The 24761-nt window shown below is 36.5% G+C and overlaps 6 protein-coding genes across 7 annotated transcripts; 1 reads left to right on the forward strand and 5 right to left on the reverse strand.

Moving 5' to 3' along the window:
• The first annotated feature begins 608 nt into the window (after positions 1-608).
• Positions 609-3313, forward strand: LOC111778637 (FRIGIDA-like protein 4a). Its single transcript, XM_023658571.1, has 3 exons — positions 609-1591; positions 2015-2190; positions 2483-3313. The coding sequence occupies exons 1-3, from the start codon at positions 706-708 to the stop codon at positions 3002-3004; spliced, it is 1584 nt and encodes a 527-aa protein (XP_023514339.1). The 5' UTR covers positions 609-705; the 3' UTR covers positions 3005-3313.
• Positions 3314-4287: 974 nt separating this feature from the next.
• LOC111778973 (late embryogenesis abundant protein D-34-like) lies at positions 4288-7950 on the reverse strand. Its single transcript, XM_023658992.1, has 4 exons — positions 7874-7950; positions 6633-6976; positions 4838-5119; positions 4288-4744 (listed from the first exon to the last, which is right to left on the reverse strand). Exons 2-4 carry the CDS (start codon positions 6951-6953, stop codon positions 4577-4579), a joined length of 771 nt encoding a protein of 256 aa, XP_023514760.1. The 5' UTR covers positions 6954-6976; positions 7874-7950; the 3' UTR covers positions 4288-4576.
• On the reverse strand, positions 7744-8366 carry LOC111778975 (17.4 kDa class I heat shock protein-like). The gene has a single exon (XM_023658993.1). It carries the CDS (start codon positions 8271-8273, stop codon positions 7842-7844), a length of 432 nt encoding a protein of 143 aa, XP_023514761.1. The 5' UTR covers positions 8274-8366; the 3' UTR covers positions 7744-7841.
• Positions 8367-11066: 2700 nt separating this feature from the next.
• Positions 11067-11447, reverse strand: LOC111778702. Its single transcript, XM_023658675.1, has one exon. It carries the CDS (start codon positions 11445-11447, stop codon positions 11067-11069), a length of 381 nt encoding a protein of 126 aa, XP_023514443.1.
• A 3482-nt stretch (positions 11448-14929) lies between these two features.
• On the reverse strand, positions 14930-17922 carry LOC111778703. Its single transcript, XM_023658676.1, has 4 exons — positions 17910-17922; positions 17635-17844; positions 16484-16599; positions 14930-15809 (listed from the first exon to the last, which is right to left on the reverse strand). The coding sequence occupies exons 1-4, from the start codon at positions 17920-17922 to the stop codon at positions 15609-15611; spliced, it is 540 nt and encodes a 179-aa protein (XP_023514444.1). The 3' UTR covers positions 14930-15608.
• A 296-nt stretch (positions 17923-18218) lies between these two features.
• On the reverse strand, positions 18219-19683 carry LOC111779239 (protein MARD1-like). 2 transcript variants are annotated; one of them, XM_023659347.1, is made up of 3 exons: positions 19408-19683; positions 18560-19336; positions 18219-18467 (listed from the first exon to the last, which is right to left on the reverse strand). In XM_023659347.1, exons 2-3 carry the CDS (start codon positions 19287-19289, stop codon positions 18421-18423), a joined length of 777 nt encoding a protein of 258 aa, XP_023515115.1. In that variant the 5' UTR covers positions 19290-19336; positions 19408-19683; the 3' UTR covers positions 18219-18420. The 2 variants fall into 2 exon arrangements, with proteins under 2 accessions (XP_023515115.1, XP_023515114.1); XM_023659346.1 differs by having other exon boundaries at positions 18319-18467; positions 18544-19336; positions 19408-19678.
• Between the last annotated feature and the right edge of the window lie 5078 nt (positions 19684-24761).

Genomic DNA, 24761 nt, shown 5'->3' on the forward strand with positions numbered 1-24761 from the left:
ATGAAATTACTATTCATTAATCTAATCATCATAACTTTTTTATTCAACTTAAATCATTATTTTAATTTACAGATTAAAATAAAATTTAAAGATTCAAACTTGTCTAATAAATTCATATATTAAATCATTTCAATTTAGCAAATTTAGCAAATTTTGGCATTTAGTAGTATTATGAGTATTAAATTAATATATATAAGAGAAAAAACGTATTAAATTAAATACATAATTAATAGCTCTATCTATTTGAATAAGGATTTCTAAAAAATTAACTTATTAATTTTTTAAAAAGAAAAGAAATAAAGAAATACCTTTAAAATTCAAAATCCTTCCAAATTTTCTAACATTTTAGTATAACGACGTGTGAAATAAAGTATTAAAAGCCAAAACTTGTAATTTAAATAAATAAATATATATAGAAAATTGAGGGAAGAAAAATAGTATTTAAATTTAAATCCAAAGCATTTGATTTCGGCGTATTCTAGAATTGTTTCACACGTAACTTTTGGACGCCGGTTTCCGGTAATTATCGCTTACGTGTCATTCTCTTATTCGTTCCTGTAACTTCAGTGTCTTGTCCCTTTGATTTATCTCTTCCGTTCCAAGTTTCATTCTCTCCTCTTCTTTTCCACACGCCCTTTCTCTCTCTCTCTCTCTCTTTCCACCGCCGAGACGCCGCCACCGCCGCCGTTCGAGAGTTAAAAAGAAATGGGGACGATCCCCGATCCCGGCGAGTTGACTCACCCGAGTTTTGATGAGTTCCAAAGGCAGACGTCTCTGATGACGAGCTGTACTCTGCTCTGGAAGGAGCTCTCGGATCATTTTACTAATCTGGAACAAGATCTTCTTAAGAAATCGGAGGCACTGAGGCATAAAATTCAAACCCTAGACCATCAGACTAAGGAGTCTCTTGACGAGCTGGATAAGCGCGAGGTTAGTATCCAGGGCAGTGTTCAGATCGCGCTTAGTAAGGTCGAGAAAAGCATGGAGGCGGCGCTTAAAGCGCTTGAGACAGAGGACGATGAGAATGGTGAAGTCGATGATGGCGATGGATTGTTGTTGAAGCTGAAATCCTTCTGTTTGGGAATGGATTCTGGAGGATTTTGGAGGTTTATCACTGGTAAGAAGAAGGAACTGGAAGCATTGAGGGCGAAAATTCATCTGGCTTTAGCTGAATGCATCGATCCACCGAGATTCGTGCTGGAGGCCATCTCCGAGGTGTTTCCACTGGATAAGAGAGTGGAAAAAAGTGATGGAGGGAACGATTTAGGCTGGGCTTGTGTTTTAGTGCTTGAATCGCTGATTCCAGTTGTTGTAGACCCTGTGATAGGGAAGTCAAGGATTTTGGTTACACCTAGCATGAAAGAGCGCGCCAAGGAGATCGCTGAAACTTGGAAGGCGAGCTTGGAAGAGCGAGGTGGAATCGAGAATGTTAGAACACCAGACGTGCACACCTTTTTGCAGCACTTGGTTACTTTTGGGATTGTGAAGAGGGAAGACATTAATTTGTATAGGAAGCTCGTGGTTGGATCGGCCTGGCGTAAGCAGATGCCCAAGCTGGCGGTATCACTTGGCCTTGGTGATATAATGCCTGGTATAATTTCTTTGCATTTCCCTTTAGTTTCATATGGAAAACTGATGATTTTTTATCTTGATCTTATTTTAGAAGCTAGAAATGGGTTATATTCTGTTCTTGCTCTATAAGATCCAACCATGGAACTATATGAGAGAAATGATCTGTAAAAACTCATTAATCCACATTTTTAACGGATCAATGAGAGGTTTTATGCAAATTGCACGGCAAATTATATCTATGAGAAGGATTATGTTGGTAGCATATCAAATTTTCACAACATTCCATGGATTTGACGCTGAGTGGTTATTTTGAAATTGATAGCTAAATGTTTCATTGTTCTTACTAATTGCAGTGTTCTTATTCTTAACCTCGCATCATTTGTTATTATTACTATATCATGGAAGACATTACTGTAATGGGAGAGCTGCTATCTATGTGTAGATATGATTGAAGAACTAATCAGCCGGGGGCAGCAGCTTGATGCCGTGCATTTTACATATGAGGTTGATCTTTTGGATAAGTTCCCTCCTGTTCCACTGCTGAAAGCTTATCTGAAGGATGCAAAGAAAGCTGCAGCTGCCATTTCTGAGGACCCAAATAATGCTGGCAGAGCAATGGTAGAGTTTATCTTATTTCTTTACTTCACTATTACTTCTTGAAATCAGTTTTCGCGTTCGTGTTTATATCTTTCATGTGATGATGAGTGAGGGATCACCAATGGGCTGTTCATTGGATATCTCATCTGTTTGAAGATATTTGAAAGTATGTTATAGGCTATGCTATTTGTGTTTAATTGGTAAAAGGAATTGTCCTCATTTCCAGGTTCTCTGTAGTATTCGATCTCAATGGATTCTATTCAACCTATCAGAGGCGGTTGTAATTGATATACGTTCTTTTTGTTTGTTGTAGCACCTTGCTGCACGAAAAGAGCAGTCAGCACTTCGAGCTGTCATCAAGTGCATTGAAGAATACAAGCTTCAGGCTGAATTCCCTCCAGAAAACCTTAAGAAACGCCTTGAACAGCTTGAAAAGGTCAAGGTTGAGAAGAGAAAGCCTGCTGCAGTCCCTGCCAACAAGAGAACACGAGCAAACAATGGCGGTCCTATGCCTCCTGCCAAGGCTGGTCGTTTGACGAATGCGTACGTATCTTCGTACCCTGCAGCTCCCGCATTCGTTAGGTCCCCCTCGCACTCTCAATACCCTGCTGGTGTCCCACCTTACCATTCCCCACCCTCAATGTATGGTAGCAGAAGCTCACCCACAAATCCTTACACTTACTCGCCTGAATCTGCTCCACATGCTGGATACACTTACTCACCGGAAGCTGCTCCACATGCTGGATCCTTTCCCACGCCTCCAATGTCCTATCCTGTATATGGTGGTTACGGCAAGCCAATGGCCCCAGCATATCAACCAGCTTACTACCGATAAACATGACTGATCTCTGATGATGGTAACTGCTGATTTGATGACTCCGATCTTGTTATTTACTTTCATAATGGTTTGTCTGTAATACCTAACCATTAAACAGTAGCGATGTATGCGTGTTAATTGTGACTTTTCGTGCTGAGAAGCCAAACTCTAATGTTGATCAAACTTTAGCTGTAGGTTGATGGTGTAAAGTTATTAGGATGACCATGACAAAAACATTATTAAGTAGATCCTAATGTCATTTGGTCTTTAGTTGTAGAAAGGCTTGTCCTATTGCTTATATTAATCTCTTAGTCTCTTACTCGATCATGCCTATCATCCATCCGTATTTGAGGGTTATTTACTTTCATCCAAATTCAAATATTACCTCAATGTACAGAGTATGTATCGCCCAAGTGGCGTTTGATAATTCGTCGTCATCAAGATGGGTATTCGGGTTTAGAAGCCCGTCTCTGATTTGTTGTCTGTGGCTATGAAGCAGGCAGGGCATGATCAGTCAATCTGATGCTTGTTCGTGTGTCTTTTGAATTCTACCTGTTGCAATCTCACTCCTGAGCTATTGCAAATTGTTTATCAGATCATCGCTTAGCCGCCACTTGGTGGTGAAGAAACAGGAGAAGTTTTACAAAAATGGTTTGAAATTTGGATTTTCTTTGTTTAGCCTCAACTTTCTCATCAGGTGCCTAAGTTCGTTTACTCATTTGATGCATTTTCGTCAACGAATTCCATCCTTATTCTGAAGGTGACATGTTCATATGTTCATATGTCTAAATATTCTATCTTTAGTAAATAGTAATTTCAAATCAAATTCGTATATCATAGATTCCACCTAGAAATAATTGAGTTCCACACATTATACCAACTTGAATCTATAGTGGGCCAACCCGAATCGTCCTTGCCAATCTTCATTAAACTTCGAAATATAAAATATGGTTTGACAAAACGGGGCCTCTTCAAAACATCTCAAGTGCATATATTTTGGCAATATTCAAATTATAATGAATGCGTAGGTAAAATCTATCTTAACAAATAAGCAAGTCGTGTAAGATTCGGACTTTCCAGACAAAATTGGCATGAGCTAAGAAATACGTTAACAAAATAGGCTATAGGCTAAAAACAGGATAGACATATAACCCAAGTAGGAAGAATTGACTATAAATCACATCTCTATATTACATTTTGGATTTTGGAGCATTTTAACCCTACGGGACGTAGACATGATTTTGGTAACTGATCTTACACCCAATAATGACACAACAAAAGTAGTAAAAACCCATTTAACATAAAAGAAATAAAAATAATTTAAGATAAACATGCGACCATAGACAATACGTTCTAGACAAACATGACTGTAACTCTAAATCCTAAACGCTTTAGACAAACATGACTGTAACCCTAAACCCTAAACCCTAAACCCTAAACGCTAAACGCTTTAGACAAATATGATCGTGGCACGGTACACAATTCAAGAGTTTCATTTATTGAGCCAACATCGGACCTTAGTTTTCTGCAAAGTTGGATCACTACAAGACCGCAAACCAAAGAACACATGCATTGCTGCTACTCTCACGCTCATTGATGGCGCATATTCTCATTCATCCTAGCGGCTTCTGCCATGGACTCCGCCACCCCACCAGGATGAGCTGCTACTCTCGCCTTGTTCCTCAGCTCTGCACTCATTACCCCTTCTGCGTCCTGCTTTGTCACCACTTTATCTGCTGGCACCCTCATTGCGGCGTCCTGTAAACCAAAACTTCATATAATTTGCGACCCTTTTGTACCTGAATTTAAATTCAAATATTGTTTCCTCTGTTTTTGTTGGTTCAAACATACTATTAGGATGTCCTTCAGTTTAATCTTATCTTCATCCTTGCTACCTCCGGCATTGAAAGCAGCTGCCGACTGAGCACTCGCTGCGAGTCCGCCCGGTATCACGACGTTGCTCCCTGTTGCCCTCACCTCTGCTGCTTGAATAGCAGCAGCATCGCTCTCATCAACCGGTTTATCGCCTGCAGTGTGAGCAGTCGCTTCTAGAGCCTGTCCTATGGTGATTGCATTCTGCTCAACAATGGCAGCTCCGATGAACGGCGTAGGCTCCACAAACTGCCCAACGACCTGCACTCGAAAGGTGAAAAACATGTTGAGAGGGAGTCCCACGTAAGCTAATTTAGAGAATGATCGTGGGTTTGGGTTTATAAGTAAGAAATACAACTCCGTTGGTACGAGACCATTTGGAAAGCAAAAAATAAAGTTATGAGAGATTATGCTTAAAGTGAACAATATCATACCATTGTGGAGAGTCGTGATTCCTAACATGGGTATTAGAGTAATGCCTTTAACTTAGTCATATCAACAGAAGGTCGAACAAAAAAGTTGTGAGTCTCGAAAGTGTAGTTAAAAGTAACTCAAGTATCGAACAAAGGTTGTTTGAGGGGTGAAGGCTCCAGAGGAGAAGTCGAGCCTCGATTAAGGGGAGACTGTTTGAGGGCTTCATAGACCTCAAAGGAGGTTTTATAGTGTACTTTGTTTGAGGGGAGGGCTCCAGAGAAGAAGTCGAGCTTCGATTAAGAGGAGGTTGCTTGAGGGCTCCATAGACCTCATAAGAGGCTTTATAGTGTACTTTGTTCGAGGGGAGGGCTCCTAAGAAGAAGTCGAACCTCGATAAAGGGGAGGCTGTTTTAAGGCTCCACAGTCTTCAGAGGAAGCTTTATAGTGTATTTTGTTCGAGGGGAGGGCTCCTGAGAAGAAGTCGAACCTCGATAAAGGGGAGGCTGTTTGAAGGCTTCACAGACCTCAGAGGAGGCTTTATAGTGTATTTTGTTCCAGGGGAGGGCTCCTGAGAAGAAGTCGAGCCTCGATAAAGGGGAGGCTGTTTGAGGGCTCCACAGACCTCAAAGGAGGCTTTATAGTGTATTTTGTTCCAGGGGAGGGCTCCTGAGAAGAAGTCGAGCCTCGATTGAGGGGAGACTGTTTGAGGGCTCCATAGACCTCAGAGGAGGCTTTATAGTGTACTTTGTTCGAGGGGAGGGCTCCAAAGAAGAAGTCGAGCCTCGATTAAGGGGAGGTTGTTTGAGGGCTCCATAGACCTCAGAGGAGGCTTTATAGTGTACTTTGTTCGAGAGAGCTCCAGAGAAGAAGTCAAGCCTCGATTAAGGGGAGGTTGTTTGAGGGCTCCATAGACCTTAGAGGAGGTTTTATAGTGTACTTTGTTCGAGGGGAGGGCTCCAGAAAAGAAGTCAAGCCTCGATAAAGGGGAGGTTGTTCGAGGGCTCCATAAACCATAGGGGAGGCTCTATAGTATTTTTTTTTTTAGGAGAGGGCTTCAGAGATGAAGTCGAGTGTCGATTAAGTGGAGGCGGTTTGAGGGCTTCATAGACGTTAGAGGAGACTCTATAGTATACTTTGTTCTAAGGGAGGGGTCCAGAGATGAAGTCAAGCCTCGTTTAAGGGAAGACTATTCGAAGGCACCACAGAGCTCGGAGGAAGCTCTATAATATACTTTGTAGGAGGAGAGGATTGTTGAAAGGGAGTCTCACATTCACTAATTTAATTCGGATTCCTAACAAAACAGAGTATCTCCCCAATTCAATTGACCTAAAATCAATGGTTTCAGAATTAAAATGGGGACCTGTCCGGCGACTTTTTCGGTGATGACTCGAATTCCGGGGACGTCGGTCTCCTTGACGGCGACTCCTTGGTCTCTAGCAGCATCAGTGACATCGTCATGGCCAACGAAGCCAGAGCGCTCATTACGTGAGGCGGCAGACTGCATCATTGCGGCGGGCCCGCCCTTCTGGGTTTCACCGAACACCATGGTTTCGGCGGTTTGCATCATGTCAGCATCCACCGGCGGTATAGCCTTGGAGGCGAGATCTCCAGAGACGTTGAAAATGTCGCCATACTTGATGGGTTGTTTCTGTTGGTGGCGGCGCGGCTGCTCTTGGCTCATTTGCTTTCACAAAGTAAAGGATCCTGAAACAATCGAAGGAGGAGGAGAGGGATTTAAACGGTCGTTGCCGGACGTTTGGAAGAAACTGTAAATGACACGTCACCAGACACGTGTTGAATTCTGTAACTCTATGGTACAGGTTTCATTGGCAAAGACGGTCGATATTTAATTAGGTCCGGTTGGTTGGAGAGGAGAAATAAACCTTGTAGATCTCTCTCTAACAGACTAGTTTTATCTTTGCAAAGGTATTAAAACCTCTCTCTAACCGTCGTATTGGTGATACGTAAGGGATGAAAACAAACAATGCCTCTTAGCAGTTCGTTTGCCCTATTACAAAATTGTGATATCGACGATATGGATAATATCTACTAGCGGTTGGTTTGGGCTATTACAAAAATTGTGTGATCGACGATACGTAACGAGCTAAAGCGGACAATATCTGCTAGCGGTTAGTTTGGGTTGTTACAAAAGTTGTGAAACTCAATGTTGGTTGAAGAGAAGAACGAAAAATTTCTTGTAAGAATGTGGAAACTTGGAATTCATTTCTAACCGACGTGTTTTAAAATCGTGAGACTGACGGCGATACATAACGAAATAAAGTGGACAATATCTATTAGCGTTTACAAAAATTGTGAAATCCTCTCCCTAATCGACCTATTTTAAAATCGTGAGACTAGAGAGCTATATGTAACTGATCAAAGCTGACAATATGTGCTAGCAATTCGTTCGTGTTTGTTACAAAAATTGTGAGATCTCATGTTGGAGAATGGAACAAAACATTCGGTATTGAGAGTGTGAAAACCCGAAAACCTCTCTATAACAAAGTGTGCCGAACGATTCAACCAATGAGAAATTTCATTAAATTCCTTTCAATATATGAAAAATCGACTAAACAATCCCCTTTCTTATCCCCCACGCACCTTTTCCGGCGTCTTCCGTCTTCGGAACCGTCACGATCAGTTTTCCGCCGGCGAACGCGGCGGTTACAAGCTCCGGCAGAGCCGTCTCCGGCAGTCGAAATCTCCACGTGTCGATTTCCAGTTCATCTAACTTCAACTCCAGAGCCCCAATTTGTGTAATCACAACCTTGAGGACTCCGGGATGGATATGAACCGTGTGCGCCCTAAACTCGCGGCGGAGTCCATCAGTTTCCGCTACGAATCGGAAGCGATCAGAGGTTTCGGAAATGGAAATATCGGCGTCGGACTTAAAAAAGGGAAGCTCCAAAACCCGGCTGAAAAGATGGGGCAACCGCCGCAGTTTGTTAGGGTTTAAACCCGGAAGCGATTGAGGAGGAGAGATATTCCGGCTGTTCGACATTGGATGAACTTGGAAGAAACAAAGTGATTGTCTGTTAAAGAAAGGAAGGAAGATGGATTCCAAAAAGGAATCAAAATGTTGATCATAGAGTTGGTGTTCAAGGAAAGGGAAGAATCATCAACCAATTGGTATTGGAATCGGAATTAATGGGTAAAGTGTTTGCTACCTCCCGAAAATCCCATTTTTCATCGATGCACTCGCAAATTTGTTGTCGACGTAGAGAGTTACCGACTTTAATTCACTTCCCGTCATTTCGCTCAACAAATTTCTCAACCACAACCCTTTGCACAATGCCACAATTGCTACCATGAACTTGATCTCACGAGAAAAATACTGTCACTGCTTCTAAGATTGCCAAGATATTAAATTTACATGCCGTGCTTTTTTCATTATCAATGTCTCGGTTAAATCATTATTGGTAAAATCGACAATTTATTATTAGATGTAATCCTCGCTATTAGTTGAAGTTTTATTATTATTTTAAATAATAATAATTTTGATAGAAACTTATTTCCAAAATTTATATAAGTGTAAATAAAAACTAATCGATAGACATCAATCATACAATATGCTTAAATGAAGACGTGAAGAAAATATTGTTGAAATTTCAAAGGATATTTCAATTCGTGTCGCATGGAAGAGAATGAAGTTTAATGTTATAAATTTGGGTGGATTACAATTTCGAATAATTTAGAGTTATTGTATTTCATTGATATATTTTAAGATTTTTTATTTACTTTGTGTTACAATTACATAATCGTTAATTATGGCCAAATATAAATGTTACAACTATTGAATGTCTTTCATAATTTCATAATTATGAAGCTGTTAAAGCCATGTATGTTATATTTATCAGTAAACTTGAAAAATATAGTAAAAGAAGCATATGTACTTTTCTTTACTTAATGACTAAGTTTCTTTGCAATTCTATGTAGTTTAAGTTGCATGTAGAATCATTCAACCTCAACATGATCAATCTTACTTGTGGAGTGATTCGAATCTCAAGCAAGTATTTTTACCTTGAGATATTTGATCAACAAGAATCATTCAAGCTAGACGTGATCGATCTTACTTATCGAGTGATTCGAATCTCAAACAATGTTCTTGTATTGAGATATTCGATCAACAAGGTAATCTGAATCTTACTCCCCTTGTAGTGGAGGTATGAATTATTTTAATATTTATTAAAAATATAAAAAATGAAATTTTGAGACAAATAGTTATCAAAATAATAATTTAAACTTATTTGAAGTTTGGTGATGTATCAATGGGCCTACTAAGTGGTGTTAAAGAGCCCAACATGGTTGGCCCAAAACGTTTGGTAATGTATTAATGGGCCTACTATAAAGGCTGTGGTATTAAACAGCCCAACATGGTTGGCCCATTTTAACCTTTTGACAGACAGAAAACACCCCACCCGAAATTATAGCCAAAATTCACACACAAATTGGGTCATAAATTAAAAAATATTCCCATTTTAACTTATTTATTAATATATTTAATATGTCACTATTTAAAATAAAAAAATCATTAACTATGTGAAATCCAATAAATTTAATAAAAGAAAAAAATTATTAATTAGGATTTTAGTTATTTTAATTAAAGATATTATATGATAAAATGTCGTTGTTATATAGGGCAAGGTGACCTAAAAATGTGTCCTATCCACAAAAAATGACATATTAAATCATAAATGAGATTTAGCGTTGGTGCTACTTTATTGTATATATATATTTGTATAAAAACTTTATAAATAATTTAATTACATTATATTTTTTTAATACATTAATTAATTTTAATTACACTAATCTTACATCTTAATCAACCCAACTGAGATAATTAATATCATTTGACTTCAATTGAAGCACACTCAAACTTCCTTAAATCCCACTTAATCCAACAACATTATTACCCAAATAATAATAATAATAATAATAATAATAATAATAATTCTTTAGTGTTACCTCCACGACCTAAATTTAATTTAATCATTAAAATTTATTTAAATATATTTTTAGTAAAAATTTAAATTATTCAATAAAATCGTCACATATCCTGAAACAGATGTGCTGCACTAACCAGCTCGTAACCTTCTTTTCCCTACCCCTCTTCTGGTTATGCTATTACCAATCGCGAGTAACCCTATGAGCAGCACTAACCAGCTCGTAACCTTCTTTTCCCTACCCCTCTTCTGGTTATGCTATTACCAATCGCGAGTAACCCTATGAGCAGCTATTCATCATAAGACCGATCCTAAAGATGGACTCTGGTAGGGATACTTTTTTTCGCTGAATACATGAGAGAGAGTGTAGGGGTCTCTTCTCATTGGGCCCGCTTGGATATTTGAGCTGGGTCAAGCCCGTTCGTAAAGAAACTGTTTTGGCTCCCGAGCGAGAACGAGAAATAGGCGATGCAACTAATCAAAGTGAGACTAGCTCGACTCGATATTGAAGAAAAGTGGATTTGTGTGTAACCAACTATTAATCCAAATTTTTTATGCTAATGGAATATAAAATTGAATTGATTTTTATTTTTATTTTTCATGCATGAAAAAAAAAAAAAAAAAAAAACAGNTCTGTTGGGGGCTCAGTCCCAGTGTCCTCACTAGCCCATCGTTCAGTGTACCGATGTGGGATCTTACAATCCACCTCCTTTGGGACCCTAGCCCTAGCGTCCTCGCTAGCACATCGTCCGGTGTAATGCTTCGTTCCCCTCTTCAACCGATGTGGGATCTCACAATCNGAAGGATTATTATTAATATTGAAAGGGAATTGAATGGTGTAGGGTGGAAAATTATGTAAAGGAAGAGGAGAAAGACGACATGTCGCGAACCTGGGAAGAAGTGGAGGAAGAAGAAGGAGAAGAGGAGTGGGAGGACGACAAGTCGGAAGAGCGTCTTCTCAAGATTTGCTTCATGCCGTCGGCGACTCTAACGGCGGGGTTAGACTTGAACTTCCGGCAAAAGAGCATGTGGGCTTTGACGGCGTCTTGAATCCGAGTGGAGGGCGGCGGCGGGGGGGTTTTGGATCTGAAAATTTCGTCGTGAACGGCTTCAGAACAGAGGCCACAGAGCCATTTGGCGTCGAAGTTGGCCTTGACTTGAGATATGTAATGCTGTGTGCACTCTTCTTTTAACCCACAGCACTCGCACTTCACTGTTTCTATCTCTTCCATTCAAGAACATCAAGAACATGAAGAACAAATGGCTATGGAAAGTGGAAAGCTCAAAGTGGGCTATGCCTTCTTTTTGTTTTACTCAACTTTCTTTTCTCTAAAAAATTGTCTGCTCACCTCACTCACTTTTATGTTGTGTATTCCATAAACCTATTAATATATATGTTTATAGAACAAACCTACCCATTCCCGTGTGTTTATGTGACTCGAAAACTCCACTAAACTCCAACTTTCTAATTCAAATTATAAAAATTTAGTTGGGTTTGGTTAATTTCTTAGAGAATTGAAAATTTTGGCACAAACCCAACAAACTTGGAAAATAGGGTTACTGTCCAACTCGACCTACCCTCTTTCTCAGATGAACGAAGCATGGTTTAAAATCCATGAGGGAAAGGGGAAAGCCCAAAGAAGACAATATGGGTTGGGTTGAGTTGTGAACGGTAGTGTGTCGGGTGAGGGTTTAAGTGAAAAAAAGAGAGGTAGGAGAGGGGTTGGGTTGAATTAAGAAAGGGAAATGTGCCATAATTTGCTCCATGTTCTAAGGGAACATGGGGCAATGGAAAATGAAAGAAAGGTGGGTCAAGGGTGGCCCTAACTTGGCCCTTTCTAGCAATTAATATTTGATGCTTTGGTCCCATTTTATGCTCAAAATCATTGCTTCTAAGTATGTGGAAGTGTATTTTCAAGTAGGTTTGGTGGGTTCACCAATTTACACATGCAATTATACAAATCATTTCTTTTACTCTTTTATAAACTATACCCTTTGCCAATACTTGATTCTTTCTTTACTTCTTAATTATCGTCTTTATTATACCCTTATAAGAAATGTTTCGTTCCCTTCTCCAATCGATGTGGGATCTCACAATCTACTCTGTTGGGGGCTCAGTCCCAGTGTCCTCACTAGCCCATCGTTCAGTGTACCGATGTGGGATCTTACAATCCACCTCCTTTGGGACCCTAGCCCTAGCGTCCTCGCTAGCACATCGTCCGGTGTAATGCTTCGTTCCCCTCTTCAACCGATGTGGGATCTCACAATCTACCCTCTTGAGGGCTCAGTCCCAGTGTCCTCACTAGCCCACCACCCGGTGCACCGATGTAGGATCTCACAATTCACCTCCCTTAGAGGCCCATCCCCAGCATCTTCACTAGCACATCATCTAGTGTCTAGCTCTAATATCATTTGTAACCACATAAACCCACTAATATTAGATATTGTCTGCTTTGACCCGTTTCGTATTGTCGTCAACCTCACAGTTTTAAAACGCGACTACTAAGAAATGTTTAGTTTCACTCTCTAGCCGATGTGAGACCTCACAAATACGAATTAACGTGTTTACTAAATGGATTAGATGGATATTTAGAACATGTTTGAGAATGATTTTAAAGTTTTTAATTATTTAGTCATGTCCTATTCTCATGTTTTGCCCCCAACAGCAAGCAATTCAAAATTTAATTATTAATATTTTTAAATCAGTGTGTTATAAATGATGCAATAATGATTGTTTGTTTGCATCATTAATTAATTTAAAGGGCTAAAACTAATTTTAAAAGCATTTATGAAGCTGATCATATCATTAGGGAATTTAGAATTAATGTCACATTAATCCCATGGCCACCTTATGATATTTTAGATTAAATAATTTATTTTAGAAAAAATTTTAAATATCTAAAATAATAAAGATTTAAAATCTAAGTAGTGGCCATTTTTAGCATACTATTTTCTAAATGAATAATATTGTATTCAAAATCTAATTATTATTTAATATTTTGCCTATCAAAATTTAAATTTTGTATTATTTATTTTTTCAAAGGATAGTTAAATAATTATTAAAAAAAATCTAAGTCGATCCATTAAAACAATTTTTTTAAAACTTTGAATTTCATCCTATTAAATTTATAGAAAATTTGATAATTTTTTTAATAAATATTTTAAATTTTATCTTTAAACACGATTTATGTCAATTAAGATAAAATTTGACATAATTAAATAAGAGTTGAGATAAAAAGCGTTCTTATTAAGAAAAAGCGTTCTTATTAAGCTTTTTTCAATCTCAAACTTTATGAACTCGAAACTATTTCAAATCTCGAGTCAAACAAGATTTTAATGTAACGTGAAATTGACTCATTTTTAAATGGTTTATCAAATGATTGAGGTAACATATAAATTAATCATGAAATTAAATGCAACATTCGGTAATGGAGGGCGGTGGTTGTGGTGGTGGTGGCGGCGGAGCAAAAGCACACCCACTCCGACCTCCCTTTATTTATTTATTTTAGGTGTTATTTAATGGAAAAATTAAATGCATTATAACTAATTTGAACAACTGGAATTTGATGTAAACACTCAAACATATCATATCAAACTCTCCCACCAATATTTCTTCATCAATATGTTCTTGAATTTTGTGCAATATATTCACGTGGATTCCATTTAATATATAGTTTTTTTTAATTTATTTATTAAAGATTCAATTTTATCATATTATAAATATAATAGGTGAGAATTTTATTATAACGTAGAGACTTATTCTACCATTTAAGACTATAGGACTGAATTTTAACTTTCTCCGAATCATTAATAAAAATATTTTGGGTATCAGACGATTCTTCAAATTCATGTCATGTCCTTGATGTGTGATAAAAATAAAAAACGTGTGCACTAAAGATCCAATAATAAATTGAGATAAAAGAATCGAGTCAAAAGAAATAGTAGATAACTTAAATACACAGTTTCCATCATGTGATTAGATGACTAAACTACATTAACATTGGTCATTAGAGTTCAAACTGACCAAGCGTAAATGTTGGCTAGAATGATTGGCATGTAGAGTCCAATTCAGCTACATTTAGGTGAGCTAACGATAAAGCTACATTGAGGTCGACGACTCGAGTTGGAACTGATTAAGCGTAAATGTTGGCTAGAATGATTGGCATGTAGAGTCCAACTTATATGTAGGTTATAGACGATCGAGCTATATCAAGGTCGAGGACGCGAGTTTGGGCTGTTAAAGCGTAAATATATATAGGGTAGGTATGATTGAGATGTGGAGTATGTAGGAAATACTTAAATGGAATATGAAAAGAATATGAGAAGTTTGAGAGAAAGGGAAGAAACATGTGGGGTTGGTGAGAAGCCCTAACAGTAGGGATCAAATGTCATACACTCAAGACAACTAAATGGTTGTCCGGTGGATGTCCGGTGGATGTCCGGCAACCCAAATGGTCTTACAATGAGTGTTTGGCTTCTCATGTCTCATCTTTATTGCAATAACCCACAAATCAAATCTACCTAAAATCTTCTTCTCAATAATCAATCATGTGTAAAGAAAAAGAAATCGGCTTCATTTTCCCTCCCGCTTCGTAGCAATTTTAGTTTCGGGTCAATTCAATTTTAGTTCTTGATATTGAACGAGACGAAATAAACCCAAACCCAAATTCAAATCCAACCCGAACCAATGAGTTAAGGTCCAAAAACGAAACAAAAATGGGCATACTTTAAATTAGATGAGGAATATGAGAATATTTTATTTTGAAAGATAATTATTATTATGGGGTTAGGTGAAGTTTGTTCAAGAAATTAATGAACAATGCAATCTTCACATGGCAACCCACATGCATTCCCCTTCCTCTCCCGGTTTCTTTTGTTCTAACTCATATCAAATCAAAAAATGGCAGAATGCTCGTTATTGAGAGATCCACGTCAGTTGGGAAGGAAAATAAAACATTCTTTATAAGGGTGTAGAAACCTCTAAATACGTTTTAAAAACTTTGAAAAAAGTCCGAAAAGAAAATCCAAAGAAAACAACGGTGGGCTTCAGAACAGTCTCTCCTAAGAATGAGTCTTAGAACACAAACATACATCTAAAGCAGAAAAATAGGAGCATGCAATAAAATCCAGTAGTACTATTGAATGGTAGCTGCCTAGCACCTTGGGCAGGTTTCTGGCTGGTTTGACGACTCATAAGGAAGCTTTTTCTGGTTAATGAAATTGGGATAGGAATGAGAGTATGTGGCAAAAAAACAGGACCCACCATGTGGACTGCAGAATCCGCCAACCACATGAGACGTTTCTTTGGGTCCCTTGATGATGCACAAAGCCATGTCCATATCCAAATGGAAAGGTCTATGTGCGCCAGATATAGCGTTCATCAATGTCACAATCTACAAGACTATTTGATTCTGGTCGGCAGCAATGTTCGGCAATCTATGAATTGTTTTAATTGTGTGACAAGAAAGTTTTTCAAAATATCTACAGTTGTTGCAAAAATTCTTCTGTTTTGGTGGGGAAGAAGCGAGGATGAGACTTAAATTGATTTCATTGCTATGTCTGAGCTCTCTTTTGAGCTGAGATCTGGTTTTCATCTGGAAGAAGGACAATGTGAGATCCCACATCAGTTGGAGAGGCAAACGAACCATTCCTTATAAGGGTGTGCTAACGAAGAGGCTAAGTCCCGAAGGGAGGTGGACACAAGGAGGTGTGCCAGCAAGGACACTGGGCCCCGAAAAGGGGGTGGATTGGGGGGTTCCACCTCGATTGGAGAAGGGAACAGGTGCCAGCGAGGACGTTGGGTCCCGAAGTGGGGTGGATTGTGAGATCTCATATCGGTTGAACAGGAAAATGAAGCATTCTTTATAAGAGTGTGCTAACAAATGAGGCTAAGTCCTGAAGGGGGTGGACACGAGGCGGTGTGCCAGCAAAGACATTGAGTCCCAAAAGGAGGTGGATTGAGGGGTCCCACATCGATTGGAGAAGAGAACGAGTGTGAGCGAGGACGTTGGGCCCCAAAGGGGGTGGATTGTGAGATCTCACATCGGTTGATGAGGAGAATGAAACGTTCTTTATAAAGGTGTGAAAACCTCTCCTCAGTAGACGTGTTCTAAAGAAGACAATATCTGCTAGAGGTGGGCTTGGGCTGTTATAGTCAAGGAGGGGAAAGGCACGGCTGAGCTCAGATTGCACAAGATTTCTAAAGAGGTCAAAAATTCAAATCTATCATTAGTGACACCAAAGAGCTAAGTCAAGGCAGAGCACCTACCAGACTTCCAAGAAGGCTCCCTCCGTTGCTATAAGACATGAGAGTTGGAAAAACTGTGGCTTCTATTCCCAGTGGACATGTTCTTGCTGCTACCACAAGGACAGCATGAAAGAAGCCTGAAAAACGACTTGATGTTAGCCTTTCCACAGAAGAACGAAGCCAAACAATGAGAAGAAAACAAAGCTAAAAATAAGAGAAGGCTCATGAGTGGCAACTAAAATCAACTAATAACTTGTATTGCCTGAAAGGGAAACGATTTGAAAGAGAATAATAAGTGCAATCAAGTGGTCCTTCTAACACAGTAAGAAAATCAAGGCAATATCCTTATAAATCCACAGATATTGATTTTGTTTTTTCTTCTCCTTCATTAGTTTTGCCAGCAAAAGATCTAACATTATTTCAAGCATGTGTCGAATAAAGAATAAGAACAAACTGATGAACATCAAGGAATATTAGTTCCAATTATTTTAGATATCTTCTCATAATATTAGTTCCAATTGTTTCTTGGTGCATTATCATGGAGTTTTCCCCTTCAAATCTTCCACTTTCTATGTCTTACTATGCATATGCAATATTAAGAACATAAGAGTGGCATTTCAACAAAAACATACTACCTGACCAAGAACTGTGATGATTTAAACCAGTAATAAGAAAAACCTAAGCCATATAGCAAGTACTCAGACGTAATGAAAATCCGAAACCAATTTTGGTCCATTACGTACGTTTCCACAGTCTTATAACAAATGTTTCGTTCCATCTCCAACTTATGTAGGATCTCTCACAAACACATTTTCTTCGACAAGAACAGCAACTGCTGATATCAACAAATGTAATAAGACTGATACTCTAATGCTTATATTAAGAATCCACCAGTCAGCCACTAAATTAGGAACTCACAATTCCACCAACAGCGAAAGATAACGATCCATGCTAAATCCATGTGGTAATATCTGCTTAAAGAAAGCCATGGCAGAAATTTGTTTGATTACCGATGGCAGTGCATCAGATGCAGAAATTTGTTAGAACTTAGAAAGCAATGGCGTTCAGAAATTAAGCAATTAAAAGGGATTATCATAAATCTTTCACAAATTCAAACTCGATTTCAACAACATTGATTCAATAATTTGAGTTTGATTGATTGATGATCTTACCATTGTTGGAGCACAGAAGCGTGTCGTCGTCCAAATCGGATCGGGTAGTTGGGCTTGAAACGGATCCAAACTTCCTTTTTTTCTGGAGTTTCTTGTCCCTTTCTGCTTCTGCGACTTCGCCCAGGTGAAAATGCTCTACAGTTTCTTGTGAAATGACGATACTACCCCCCTCCTTTTGTTTTGTTGAATTTTGGGCCTTGGCCCGTTTAGCTACAATTTCGGCCCATGAATGAAGCCCGTAAGGGCCTTTTGGTAATTTTGTTTTCTTTTTTTACCTAAACTTAGCATGAGAAGTTGGTTTTTTATGAAATTTGTAATCTCTTAAAATATTATTAATCATTACTCTTACATTAATCAAATAATTACCGTCAATATATTGAAGTATTTTTATTTAAAAAATATATAAATATTTTTTAATTAAATTGTGAGCATTTTAAAAAAAAAAAAAAATTGAGCTAAAAAAAATAGAAGTAATTATTATATGTATAGATAATGTGAAAGAAGGTGGGAGACAAAGAAATAAAGCAAGTTTAATAATGTGATTAGTGGTAAGTGCATAATTAAGAGTTGATTAAGAATAGAGATTAATCACATAATATAATAGCTTCATTATTACGACAATGAAATATTAAAAGGGCAAAAAAAAAAAAAAAAAAATCCTGTAATTAAACAAACATACAACAAAATTCCAACTCTACAAAACAGAGCACAAAGACATGGGAATCGTTCCAATAATTTCCATTTCCATGGCGCTTTCTTCATTTCAGTCGTCTTCTTCCTCTAGCATCATCTCTTGGAATCGACATTCATGGCTGCAAAATGCCTTCTCGCCTCTGGAAAATTAATTAAATGGATCAGAAATTAATGATCATTTATGAGGTTTAATATGTTTTAATTTTGGATTCCGACCTGTACATGTAAATATCTTTCCCCTGTTCTAGATTCTTCTTGCAATTGTCGCAGAAACTGAGGAAATTTTCTGGGGAAAAGCTTGTTCCATTTTCTTTCCTCGCCGGTGAGTATACGCCGGAGCCGCTTTCGATTACGCAATCGCCGAAGATATGAGTGGTTCGGGGATTTGGGCCGTGAGAGATCACGCAGGTGTAATCCTCTGATTGTTCGATTTCATCCGCGGAGAGACAGCCGGTGAAAATCAGAGGGGAATTCGGAGTCTCCTGGCCGGAGCTCGAGCTCGAGGATCCGAACGCCGATTTCTTCGGCGGCGACAGAGATGAAACAGGGGATGAGGAACCCAGATGGGAATTCCTCGTCTTGATCCCGAATTCCTCGTCGGCCGGAGAAACGAACGGCGGTAGAGGAGGGATTTGAATCTTCAACTGAGATCCCAACAGAACCAAACGGGTTTCGGGTTTTGTTGGTTTCGGATTAGAATTCTCTTCTGTTAGAGCATCCACAATGGCGAGACCGATCCCTTTTGAATCCCACGGCCGTTTGGACTCTGTAATCGGCGTTCTGGGCGAACTTGATTCCGACCAAAACGAATTCCTCAGACCCAAAAATGGCTCGAGAATTGACGTTGGACTCATTATAGCCTCTGTTTCAAACAACCTCGGAGAACCAAAGAAAGACGAAGTCAATTTCCTATTACTACTCGTCGGAGAAGACAAACAACCACCACCACCGCCGCCGGCCATCAAATTCTACTTCTAGATCTAACTCCCCAGTATCAATGAGTAGGCCCCTGAAACCACAACATCAAAAAAAATTAACAAAAACAGTTCTCCAGATGAGAAATTCAAACATGAAGCTCACCGGAACAAGATGATCGGACACCGCCGTGGGTTGGGATTTATTCTCCGGAACTAAAATTTCGGTGGCTTCCATTTAAGAAACTGGATGAACAGAGAAGAGTTTAGTTAATCAATCCACCCTCCGGCTTCGTGTTTTAGTTTCCATTTTTGTTATGAAAGCTTTCATCAAAATTAAAAAACCAGAAGAAGAAGAAGAAGAAGAAGAAGAAGGGGTGGAAGAAAACAGAGGAGACGATGGAAGAATATATAAACTCCCACGCCGGAGGCTGACAAGACAACCGGTCCCTACGCCCACACCCACACCCACACCCACTGACCCGACACTCACATTTTCTCTCTCTTCAATTTTTCCTTTTTTCCACAATATTTTGATTTTTTTTTATAAGATTCTATTTAAAAATTAAGAATATAAATCAGTTATATTGGTTGAAACTAATTAATTATTAAATTTTCTTAACGCATTAAATACAAAATTTAAAAATAAATATTAAAGAACTATATTAGTTTAAATTTAAAAATTATTAGATATAATAAATATTTTTTAAAATTTCACAATTAGGGATCGGCTTGGCTTGGCTTGACTTGGCTTGGTCCGTCAGCTGTGAACTTAAAATCGGCTAAAGTAAAAGAGAGAGAGAGAGATAGAGATGAGGGGGTTGGTGTGGAGCCCACAGTAGAGTTATAAACGGGGTTGCAAAGTTCACGGACCGGCTCGTGGGGCCCATCATCATCAACCCCGGACTCATCGGCCGCATAAACACAAAAAAAAAAAAAAATTAAAAAGAAAAAAAAGAATGGGCCCCACTTAACTCCAGTTAAACAGCAGGATTCTTGGTCTGGTCTGGCCCCACATCATTCTAATGTTTCCTCGTGGTCCCACCCCCACGGTTATTTAATTTAATTTAATTTATTTTTCTCTCATTATTATTATTATGAAATTTATGGCATTATCTACCTCCCTAAATGACGGAATTACCCTGCAAATGTAGTTATAATCAAGAGTCAACGTAGGGGCCTGATGGGGATTTTTAACGGAGTGAAAGAATATGGAGGGGCCCGTTTTGAAAAGATGAACAGCTGATGAGAGTGCCTGTGACCGAGAGAGTGTCTCAATAATGTTTCATGATCACAGTGCCTAACTCAACCAATCTCACCCCACGCTTTCATGATATTTAATTTCCCAAAAATGGAGGAAATTTTTTTTAATGTTTTTAAAAAATATAAACTATTTATAAAAATTTTATCGAATAAAGAAAATTTTCTACGTCATCATAGTTTTGAATATGAAGAAGAGATTATTCGGTCGTTGAATAAATGTCCCTTTGTAAATTAGGTTAAAAATAAACTAAATTAGACCGAACTAGAATTTTAAGTAGAAGATGAGGTTCTGGTCCATCGCGACCCAATTCCTTCTCTTTCCTTCTACTTCGTCTTAGGTTTGTTCCCGTTGAATCGTTTTTTTATAACCATGCACGGGATGCTCTTCTTGAATTTGGTATAGAGAACTCTATTAATCACGATAAAATTTAAAGGTTAGACTCTCGTACCAAAGATTTTAGACTTTTTAAATTTCTTAAATTTTCTAACTTTTTTCGTTTTAATTTTATATGTTTAATATTCTCTAAAATTTTATAAATTTCAAGCAATTAATTCAAAATTATTATATATATATAAAAAGGAATTAATTGAAAAATATATGAAAATCTTAAATTAAAAAAACTAAAACATGTATTTATTTTTAAATAATTGATTTAGAAACAAAATTCATTTGAGAAAAAGAAAATAAAGTGTGTAAAAAGAGACTTTTTAAAAAAGGTGAGGGATAGAGGTGTCAATAAAATCAGAAAAAAAAAAAAAAAAAAAAAAACTTTTTAATATTTTTTATAGGCATCTTAATTTAAATTATAATTAGTGCTTTTAACTTTAAATTTATTAATAAACATAAAATCATTACTATTAAATTCTTTTTTTTTAATGTATAAATGTGTTCAGTTCTAAAGTAATTGACGGTTAACGTATTGTTTGAAAATTTTAATTATCAAATATGAATATGAAGACTAAAGGCATTGACTTTGACTATATCGCAACTACTTCATGCGTCTATATTTAAAATATTACTTTCTTTAATTTTTACTTTCGCAAGGATTTATCTCGACCCTTACAAGTCCACAACCCTACGACTCGTTTCATATGAAAAAGAAGCGTAGCATAAATAAATATAAAAATATTTGGTAAATAATCTCGTTTTAAATGGTAAATAAATTTTTATTTTGGTACTTATCTCTTGAAAGATGCTATTTATTATGATGGTGACATGGCACCAAGAAATCTGAAGAACCTCATAGCGAATGGATTGTTGAAGGTTACACTTTAACTATGATTTCCTCTTTTATTTTATAATATTTATTTTTAATAATAGCTAAGCTAAATGATTTGGTCTTTGTTAATTATTGGTTTAATTGTGGGCCCATGCCCATTTTCTTCCTTGATTACTTTACAATAATTACTTGGTTTTATAACTTAATTTTAATTAGCTTTCCTTTCTCTTTATTGATTAATATGTTTTTGGGGAATATTAGGTTAGTGGGTTTATTTGGGACATCAAGATCATGGCTCTAATTTAAAAGCGTATTAAAATTGAATTAGTTCAACCCTTCATATCTAATCATGTTAAATCACGATTCGAAATTTGGATTTGACACCTGATAATCTTGACATTCCCTTACATCATCCGTTACATAGTATGTCACGTACTCTTCGCTGGTTAAGAGTCAAGATTACCTCTACTGACCAACACAAGTCATTCAAGCATGTTTTGTCCTATCTTAAGAAAATTCCTAAGATGCCACCCAACAGGGAATTGCTCAAAGTAAAACAACCATGAAGTTCATGATTGAGTCACTGATTTAGATGTTGTTTCCGTCCATTCTCTTTTATTTGGGTCTCATTCTTAAACCTTTTATTTTAGTATCTAAATATAAGTTATTTAAAATAATTATTTTAAATAACCTTTATTTTAGAATAAAATAAAGTGTAAAGGATACCTTTTTATCTCGAGGCAACAAAATATTTATATAATATATACTAAGAATAATTGAGCAAAAATGTTGACACTATTACTTCAAAGTAGGTCTAGGAGGCAGATAGAATCATATTTAAAACTTTAATCGACCAGGTGTGGCCTACCAAAAGAAAAGTTAATGAAATATATTAAACTTTAGTCTTAATGTATAAAAAATTAATATAAACTTTGAGCTTGATATTGAACCCAACCACTTCATCTTGTCCATTAATGATATGATTTAATCATAGGAAAGCAAAAAAGTATATAAATTAAGGTTTTTTATTTTTTTTTAAGGGAGAAAGATAAATCTAGTTAGGGTTATAAGGTCGATAAATAATTATTGAAATTTTTCTTTTTTCTTTAAAAAAAAAAAAGAAGTAATTTTCATGGGTCCACGTAAGAGGTGGGTCCTCCACGTAAGGGGCACACGTAACGTCCTTTTCGTAGGGAACCGCTTACGTGGAAGGATTCGATTAGAGAATGAGAAAGAAACTCTAGATTAATCAAACCACTGCACACAATTGCATTACTCAAATTTCAAACAGTGGACCCCACATTGACCAGCTGGGACTTGATTGCATCCACGTCAGACTCTTTTCTTTTGATTATTAAATTTTTTTTAATGATGACGTTGCATAGGCCTTGACAAATGGCAGTTGGGGCCCACGAAAAGGGGGTTTGTTAATGACACGACACGATTTCTCTCCACAAAAACCAGTGCAAAAGTCTCTCTGTGTGCTCGATCAGCCAAAGCTTCATAAAGGCCGAAACCCATGGGCCATAATACCTTTTTTTTTTTTTTTTTTTTTTNTGCATCATCACGATCGTTATAAGTTTTGTATGTGTACTTTTAAAAGTCCCGATCTTTCTCTCGCTATCGTTAATCGAGTTATTTTTAGTTGATAATATAATTGTCAAATTCGTTAAAACGAGATTAGATGATTTGACAACTAAGCCGATGGAATTAGAACTAAGTGAGTAAATTATTTTTAGGTTAAAATTGTAATTTTGTATCATCGCCATCGTTATTGTAAGTTTCATTTGCGTATTTGTAAAAGTCTTCATCTTGCTCTCGTTATTTTTAGTTGATAACGTTTCGTTAAAATGAGATTAGATGATTTGACTAATTAAATTGTTTTATTAAAAAAAATTAGGATGTGATTTAAAAAAAAAAAAACTAATAATAATAAAATAAAATTATTTTTTAACTTAAGGCTAATTTTTTATTTTCATTCTTAGTCATAATTATTACATTGAAAAGATGAGAGGAAATGAAGAAATGAGAGATAGTGACAGCTGGCAACTTGCTTACTTGGACAAAGACACCTAGATCCATTTTATCCAATAATAATAAATAAATAAAATGACCAGTAATTGCAAATTGTTGATTTAGACTTGACGTACAAATATTGAACCATCAACCTATATATTGCCCCCATCTAATTATTATTTAATATATTATTATTATTTTTTTTTTCTAAAAAATATTTCTAATTTTTTTTTTTTAATTTCAATAATATCTTACAATTAAAAAAAAACACTCTAAAATACTCTTCATTTAATTTTTTTTTTTAAATACCCATATTTAAAATAAAAAAAATCATTAATACTTTTTATTTAATAAGTTATTTTGATAATTTTATATAAATTTAAAAATACCCTTAAACTTTTTATAGGTTTCTCCCTTAGAGATTTTTCATTTTAAAAAAATTGCTTTACATTTATATATAATAAGTTATTTTGATAATTTATTATTATCCATAGGTTTTCTTTAATTACAATAATGAAATTAATTAGCGAAAAAATTTAAAAAAATAAAATATCAAAATTAAAAATCTGATTTAACTTCAATATATTTCTGTTAGGACATAAAAAAATTGGAAAAAGGTGTTTTAAATTATTTTAAAATTACGATTTGAAAATGAGACGAGACAAGAATTTAATATGTAATTATCCATTAAGAAAAGCATCTCTCTTTCACAAAATAAATAAATAAAGTAGTAAAGTAATAAAGTAATGTCTCTCTCCCCTCCACTTGCGTTTATTTATTTATTTTTCCATTTCTAAAAAATTTGCATTCAATTTTAAAATATTAAATTATGCAATTATTACTTTTGTCGTCTAATCACCAAATATTATATATATGTATATTATATTATATTGTTTTTTATTCTTTTTTTAGTAGGCATAAGTGATAGCACATAAAAAGTGATATCTTTAGGCTCTATTTTATGTTACTTTATGGTTTAATTGTATAGTTTTTTGTTGTCTTTATTTATTGGCTAGATATC

The sequence above is a fragment of the Cucurbita pepo genome, chromosome LG17, assembly GCF_002806865.2.
Source record: "Cucurbita pepo subsp. pepo cultivar mu-cu-16 chromosome LG17, ASM280686v2, whole genome shotgun sequence".
Classification (NCBI taxonomy): domain Eukaryota; kingdom Viridiplantae; phylum Streptophyta; class Magnoliopsida; order Cucurbitales; family Cucurbitaceae; genus Cucurbita; species Cucurbita pepo.